Here is an 8473-nt window from a genome sequence, read left to right as displayed (position 1 = left end):
AGCTGTTTTTAGGATAGTTCAGTAGTAGCACACTTATACTCCAGAATATGTGATAGATTACATCTCAGCAAAATGCCCCCACCTCAAAAACAAAACAAAAGTTGGCTAACTTTTTATGCATTGTCTTGATACAGTAACTTTTTAAAAAATATGCTTCTGCTAGCATCAGAAATAGACAGCATTGGCCACAGTTTTTTATCACTAAGAACTGGGGTTGAGGCTCTTGTTACCCTGATATCACAGTGCCTCCTGTTGGGAGAGAATATCCTTTACCTTTCTACAGTACTTCTTGTAAACACAAGATTCTTTTCGCTATAGATGCAGCACTAAAAGAACCATCTACCATTGCGCCTTCATGCTTCATCATGGCAACTGGGAGCTGTTGAATGGGAGTCTCTGACACAGCTGCTGCAGCACTACTCAAAAGGTTGTGGAAAGCAGTGCTAAATTGCTGGGTCCCTTCCAGCTCAGCTGGTAAGAGCCTGAGACTCTTAACCTCAGAGTTGCGGGTTCGAGGCCCAGGTCGGTCAGAAGATCCCTGAATTGCAAGGGGTCTACAATTCTATATGAAACTTTGAGAGCGTTTGTCTTACGTGGGTTTCCCTCCGCCCCTTCCCTTATTTCCCACGCTTCTTCCCCCCAGTGTCGTCTTCTTCTGCGGGGCTATTTCCTGCAGCTCCCCCCCCCCCGCCGCCGCCCCACTCCACGTTTCAGCTAATGACTGCCCCTTCCTTCGGGTCGTCCGCCTGTCTCCCAAGCCCCGTCTGCGGCCAAGCTCCCCTCTCCCCCCCCCCCGACTCGCATCCGCATTCCGAGCATCTGCTAATTGGTCGCAGCTGGCGGGACAACACCCCAGCCACTCTCGGGTTGACTCCGCCAGCGCCCCCTACAGCATTTCGCAGGTAGCCGCGCTCCCACGCCCCCCCCCATCCCCATATCAGCTGCAATAGCTACAGGCAGGCCGCCCTGCGCGCTCCGCTTAACTTTTCCCGCCTCGCCCATATACATAGCCCAGCCAGCCGTCGAGCGGCGCCGAGGAGAGTTCCCGCCCCGTTTTGACTTTGAGGGAGTTTTTCCCAGTTTGCTAGGGGGGGGGGGAAGCAAGCCCACTCTCTTGTCCTGCCTCAGCTGCCTCCCCTCCAAATATATATTTTTTAACTGTGATGAGGGTTGCTTGGAGAGAGTCGGAAGAGGGCTTTCTTTCCTCGACGGGGGCTGCCCGGTTGCTTCTGCTGCTGGGCTGCTGCGCGATGGGCGGGCAGCCCTACAACCTGGACCCGCGGAGCGCGCTCGTCTTCCCGGGTCAGAACGGGACACTGTTCGGTTATTCGGTGCTGCTGCACAGCGTGGGAAGCAGCAGATGGTGAGTTAGGGAGGGTGGGCGTGGGAGGGTCTCTCCCTCCATCTTCTTAGGAAGACCATCCTCGAGGTGTCTCCTCGGAAGTTTAGGACTTCTGAATCCAGCAGGGTTTTACTCCCAGGTTCATAGAACTGTGGGAGTTGGAAGGGGGTGCCGAGGGTCATCTAGTCTGACCCCGCGCAATGCAGGGGTCTTTCTGCCCCTATGTGGGACTTGAACTCGCAACCCTGAGGTTAAGAGTCTCCTGCTCTATACTCTGAGCTGTCCAGGGTTAAGGACGGCACCGTTTCTTGGGGAGAAGTTTCTTCCATGGACTTCTGTTGTTGCATTTCGACGATTTAAAATAACCGCTCGTGACAAGGTCAGAAAGTTTTAGGAATGCAGCGGTGGATTACCAAATAAGCGGGGTGGGCCTTTTGGGGGGGGCCCCACAACAAACGGATTGTGTAATAAAATTGGTTTATTCAAATGGTTAGCCGGTAAAATAAAATAAGTATTAGGAGTTAATTTGAAAAGGGCCCCCTGATATTTCAACTGCCTAGGGGCCTCCGCAGGGTTTGTGATCTGGCCCTGAGCAAATGTTGCACCCCTTCTCCTCTCGCACCTTGTACTGAGGAGCCAAGAGTGTGTCTTGGTTGTGTTTTTCTCATAGGTCTCAAGCATGGACGTAGGCGGGGGGGGGGGGGGAGGCAGCTGCCCCTCCAAAAAAAAAATCAAGTAAATGAATAAAAATGCTTAACTAAAAGTAGAAATTATAGAAAGATTTTGAAAGGTTTTTGCTGAGCAGTTGGAGTCAAAAGAGAATAATTTAAAACAACTGTTGTTGAGACATTGCATTCAGAATCTGCTAGACAGAGCCAGGCAGAGAAGGATGGTGGGTGGGTCACCCACCCCCCAAAATAAATCCTGGTCTCAAGCTATCCTTTGAGGTGCAGATTTTTTTCTGGCTTGCCCCCCCCTCCAAATATAGGATCCCGGTAGACAGAGACGCTTCAGTGTTTCTCTGCGCCATGTGGACTAGAGGCGCTAATTTTAAACTCGTACCTCCGTTGGTCCCCAAGGGGATTGTCACTGAGTCTGCAGTAGGTTGGATCCACTTGACGTTGGTTTAGCTTTTCTTTTCTTTTGCTTCCTTCCCCCAGGCTTGTAGTGGGAGCCCCGAAAGCCAGCTGGCTTACAAACAGCTCCGTGGTGAATCCAGGAGCGGTTTTCCGGTGCCAAATTGGGAATAATCCTGGGAGAGATTGTGAAATACTCCAATTGGGTGAGTGGAGGTGACCCTCTCAGTGACTTGGCCATTGTTGGCAGCCAAACGGGATGACCCCAGCTTTGGTGAAGCTCTTCGGAAATCCTTCCCGTATAACGCTGTTTCTTATTTCCATCTGTCCTCGCTCAGTAACGTCTCCAAAGTCCTGAAATGATAAAGGAGTTATTGAAGACTCATTTCTTTTTCTTTCTTCTCCTCCTCCCTGCTCCCGAGAAGGTAGGATGTCCGCTTGCCAGTTGTAATAGCGAGATCGGCACAAGACGAGTTTACTTTTCCACCTTAATTTATTTCATCAGTATTCAAAGATGATGGCTTTCTTTGCTGAATATGCAGAGGATGACGTGTCTCCCTTTTATGACACATCAGCTCTCAGTTTGTTTATATTCCTCGCCATCCCTTTTTTTTTAAAAAAAAGAAATAATTGCAGCTGATTAATTTAATGTTTGCATGCCACTTCCCCCAAGAAGGTGCCCGATGCCAATTAAAAATGGAGCTCAAGTAAGAGTGAAAGAACAAGCCGTGAAATCCTAAACATGTTTAATTGCAAGGCAGTCTCACCGCAATCGATGGGACTTGCTCTCTAGTTGTGTTCTTAAAAACCTTGAAAATGAAATAAAAGCCAGCAAGTCAAAATGCAGGTAATTATTTTGGATCAAGCAGCTGGGCATAACAGCATTCACAGGAAAAACAACAACATGCTATGGCCCATGAAGAAGTGTAGAATTTGGCGTGCTTAAGCCCATTGAAATCAAAGGGGTTATGTTTACCTAGTTGCCTTTTAATGTGTCTGTTCTTAGAAGGGCTGACTCATTTAAAATTGCCAACCACCCAAATATCGTTTTTGTCTGTTTGCAGATGGAAAGTGAGTTTGCTGTTTTAAGACCGAGTTAGCTGTCCAAACTAAAAATGATACTTGAAAACCTAATGCATTGTGTGTTTCCCGCCTTTTGCTCCCAACACTCACGGAGCGCTTATTCATAATCTTGTGGAAGCCTAGCCTTTTAAGGCATTGTAGCAACAAGAGTCCAAGAACTTTGGAGCCAATGCCGTTTATAATGACAGTCACAGACGAGAGAAATGGGGAAACCCCATGTACTTCAAAGTGTGTGGGAAGAAGTGTTTAGATTGGAGAAAAATTCTCTTGCATAAATACATCCCATTCCTTGTGGATAGATTAGCTGAGGAATGCTGTCACATTGTAGTTTTGTAGAAAATGGAGTCATTCAAGAAAAAGGGTCACAGGGAGTGTTTTGGCTCCAGGCTTTTTACTGAATACAGTACACTGTTGCAAACTTGCATGCTGATGATTTGAAGACTAGCTGAAAGGTCTACTCTTCTTCTCCAGTTAAGGATTCCTTAACATCTCATGGCCACGACATCGAGTGGTAACATGCATGTGTGAAGGAACCAGTACAGAGAGAGAGCTCAGGTGCAGTACTTTTCAGTGGAGCTGGTTCACAGATTTGCACAGCTTCCAATTTATGAAGCAAATAAGTTATATAAGTGGGACGATTGGCCATAGCTCATGCAGAAGTTCTTGGGTTCAATCGCCAACATCTTCAGCTAGGATTTGGAAGCCCAGAGGGTCCGAGTAGGCAATACTGAGCCAGATGGACCAATTATCTGACTTTGTATAAGGTAGGTTGCTGTGATCCTGTGATGTGTGAAGCATTCCCAGAAAGAGACCATTTACTGAGGTAGGTTGAGGCACTGAGAGAATGCGCAAGCTTCTTAAGCATGGTGGTACTCTCTTTCCAAATGCTGCACCCTTGACATCAATTTTTGTTGTAACAGTAAAAGAGACCACCTTGAAATCCATGCGGCTGGAACAAAACCTTAACAGGTTATCCAGTGAAGGATAATCTTGTGATGTGTTGTGCCATGTATCCATGCAAGCAGATTTCTCTTCCACTTAAAATAAATCCCTGGGGACATTTTCGCTGCACTGCTGAGCAACAGCTCTCGTTTCTGTTTCTTGTTACTTGATGAATGGCAGCTGGGTGTGTGAATGGACTTCATACCATTCCTCTTGTCCAGATTCACCCTTGTATTGTTCTTCTGCACGTGCTGCCCACATGTTCAAAGTGCAGCGTTTTGATCCGTACTGACAGCCTCAGACTGCCATGCTTACTCATGACTAGATCAGTTGTCAGTGGAAGGATGTTGTCCCACGTCACGTTAAGCAAGTTCCTTCTCCATACATATAATAATAATAATAGTTTATTATTTATACCCCACCCATCTGGCTGGGTTTCCCCAGCCACTCTGGGCAGCTTCCAACAAAATAGTAAAATACAGTGGTCTGTTAAACATTAAAAGCTTCCCTAAACAGGCTGGATTTCAGGATAGATTTCCCAGCCTGACGTCTTAAGGGTCAGACTAAGGTGTTCATATGTAAGCAGCAGAGACTTGTGTAAGCTGATCTAACTTGCCACTTGAACATAAAAGGCTGGGGAGAATACTCATATCCCTACTGCTTACAGGGCACGCTCTCTTGCTCAGGCTCCTGGTGACATGCTTCTTTGCGATGCCTGTCCAGGGATGGTAGGGAAGCTGGTACTTTATTTTTGCAGGATCAAACTGAGAAACGTAGTGCTAGTCAGGGTCGCCACTGTGGATGTGGGGCTTCATTCCCTTTTGTTGTGTTCGTGTCTCTGTCAATTCAGGCCCTGGGCTTCAGCAAGCCTCTGGACACAATGCTTTTGGTATGCCACCTTACTGAGTGAGCCTCCCTCCGCATCTATGCTTTTGCAACCAACTATTCATTTTTCAATAGACGATGTTGGACTCACCATTTCCCATCAGCTCCAGCCAGTGGGACCAAGAATGATGGACATTGTGTTGGCTATACCCCCGACTTGGCATCTTTGGGGTCCAGTCCGCACAGCTGCCCAGAGTGGAAGAGGAGGCTGTTGTTCCTGCTACTTGCTCCTGTTCCTGTTTACTTGGCTTTTCAGTGGAGACAAGTGAGCAGGCAGCATTAGCAAGGAGGTCCATGGCCAGGGGTTGGTGATAAGCTCCCTGCTTATCCCACCCTGTGGGATGGGCCTTGATGCCAACCCCTGATCACCATGGCAGGGTTAACGGTCTCTCAACACATTCACTTCTTTCAAAAAGCAGCAAATACTTAGTTCTTGACCCAGCAAGGATCCAAATACTGGGGCTGTACTAGCAATGGATTTGATCTGTCATGGAGCATGTTTGAGTTGGAACTGTTCTCTGATCGACAATGTAATAACAAGTTTCAAACATCGTTCATGAAAACTGCTTTCCCCAAGAATAATTCATAAGAATAAGCTCATGGTGCTGAAGAACTTGCACTTGTAAGTGTTCTGTCATGCCTTAGCTCAAATGGATGAATACAGAGTTCTGTGTTCTGATGATTGCTGTTTACTAGGAAGTTGGTGTACCTGCAGGCTGTGGATCCCAGGCACTTTCAGATAACTGAATTGAGCCCTGAACTATTTTAACCATGCCTGTGAAATGCAGAATTTATCTTTGTGGGGACAAAAAAGGGACCATGGTATACCCAACTGTCTAGTGGTGCCGCGATAAAACTGCTAGCACGTTTGGGAAGCTAAGCAGGGTCTGGTATGGTTTCAAACTGGATGGGGAACAACGTGTTGACATTCCTGCATTGTAGGGGGGGGGGGTTACTAGATGACTCTTGGGTTCCAAATAATCATGCAAATTGAGAACTAACAACTGGAGAACCTGTAAAGGCCAGTGGTGGAGGAGAGCCCTCTAACACCCCTAAGTCCTTGGGACCTGGTTTGGTTGGTCCTCAGGGGCCACCTCATTTGCTGAGCTTCCTGAGGTCACATGGCAAGCTGCCATTCCATGGAGAGGAATTCCAGCTTACTTTGTGCCAACCAGACCAAGCAATCAGGCTAGCTGTCCCTCCACCTATGCCAGTCTACATGGCAGCTATCATTATTTCCCTAAATGATGCCAAATTATGTTGCCCATCAACTTTGGATTTTCAACCTGGCTGCTCCTCCACCTGCCACAGTTGTGGTGAAATAAAAACAGCAAATTTTGACCAGTTAGAATGTTTGCAGGTCATCCTGGTCCTAAAGCAATAGGTAAAGGGATTGCTAGCATACTCAACCCCCATCCACTTCTACCAAATCTGCCTTCCTAGGTCTGAAGATTTGATTTATTAGATTTAAAATGAATCACAAAGTGGCTTATAAACAACAAATAAAGAAAACATAATAGAACATCACAAATGCAGCACAAATTATTATTTATTTATTTATTTATTTATTTATTTATTTATACATACCCCGCCCACTCTGGGTGGCTTTCAAAAAAATATTGAAATACCGTAATACATCAAACATTAAAAGCTTCCCTAAACAGGGCTGCCTTCAGATGTCTTCTAAAAGTCTAACTCATATAGAAGAATTAACAAATCGCCAGTAAAACCGTTACAACCCGTAAAACATCATCGACTGAACAACTAAAGCAGTACAATTGCAACAAAGTTCATATTGTAGGATTCGCAAAGTACTACAGCATTCATAATAAAATAACAGCAACAACGTTAACAAAATAGCACCCAGAAATAAACAAAGCACTGCAAAATTCATACACACACTCTCTCCTCACCCCCATGACTCATAACCTTTCACTCTATTTATTCAGTTTATTATTGATGACCCCAAATTGGGGCTTAAGGTGCAGAAACAGGATAGGTGGGTAACCGTCTGATGCCAAAATGCTCCACAGCCCTGAAATGACCTGCGTGGGGTTGTTTAAATACTCAAGCCTCTCACCCTTTCAAAGTCACCAGTCCCAAAGCAACAGGATCCTTTTAACCAATTGTAGCTTCCCCATTGGCCATGTCTCACATGCTGCCCCCACCTGGCAACAAGTGCTTGGATGAAGGGCCCCTTTGAGCATAAAAATCTGCCCATTTCCCCAAACATTTCACAGTCTTTATCTTGCATGCACCTAATTGCTACCTCCCAAACCAAGCTTCCAAAGAATTAGGCAGTTAAACTGTTAGGTTATTTTTAATCACTAGGAGCAGGGAGAGAGACTGAGAGAAAAGTTGTTTCCATTTTATAGTTCTGAATTCCTTTGTGATCTTAGCTACAACTAGTATTTTAAATGTCTGGGCTGAAGGTTTGCAGTGCAACTCTCTATGTGTCTACTAGGAAGTAAGCTCAATTGAGTTTAATGGGATTTATTTCCAAGTAAATTTGTGTAGGTTAGATAATTGCGCAGCCTTATACATAGCATGGGGACGCGAGTGGCGCTGTGGGTAAAACCTCAGTGCCTAGGACTTGCCGATCGTATGGTCGGCGGTTCGAATCCCCGCGGCGGGGTGAGCTCCCATCGTTCGGTCCCAGCTCCTGCCCACCTAACAGTTCTAAAGCACTCTTGGGGTGTCAAATAAGGATAGAACTTTCTTTATGTACGCAACAACGGCAGCAAGAATACTCATCGCAAAGCATTGGAAGACACAAGATTTGCTCACTCTGGAAGAATGGCAGACACAACTGATAGACTACATAGAATTGGCTGAAATGACTGGCAGAATTCGAGACCTGGGAGAGGAGACGGTGGAAGAGGACTGGAAAAAATTTAAAGACTATTTACAGAAACATTATAAATTGTACGAATGTTAGGAGTATGCACAAATGAGAGTAACACGGCAGCGGTAAACCTAGTGTAAGACATATGAGAATAGGTGATGTTTAGGGAAATTGTGAATTCTGAAGAAATATTATGTTCAAATTTAGCAGGTTAATTTATGACCAAAATATTTAAAGTTGGAATAAATATTTGAGAATTATAAAATAAGAATGGAAGTAAGGTAACAAATTGCTGTATTT

General features: G+C 45.6%; 1 protein-coding gene across 1 annotated transcript in view; it reads left to right on the top strand.

Annotated features, from left to right (window-relative positions):
* The first annotated feature begins 960 nt into the window (after window positions 1-960).
* The window catches only part of ITGA4 (integrin subunit alpha 4), a 61308-nt gene continuing 53795 nt past the window's right edge, over window positions 961-8473 (top strand). The window contains exons 1-2 of the mRNA XM_081206259.1: window positions 961-1363; window positions 2503-2624. Of these exons, the coding sequence (XP_081062385.1) occupies window positions 1164-1363; window positions 2503-2624 (322 nt within the window). The 5' untranslated portion in view covers window positions 961-1163. The remainder of the gene's footprint in view (window positions 1364-2502; window positions 2625-8473) is intronic.

The sequence above is a fragment of the Podarcis bocagei genome (assembly GCF_964188305.1).
Source record: "Podarcis bocagei genome assembly, chromosome: 1".
In the NCBI taxonomy this organism is placed as follows: domain Eukaryota; kingdom Metazoa; phylum Chordata; class Lepidosauria; order Squamata; family Lacertidae; genus Podarcis; species Podarcis bocagei.
Note: the sequence above shows the minus strand (reverse complement) of the source record. Positions and strands in the feature narration are given on the sequence as shown.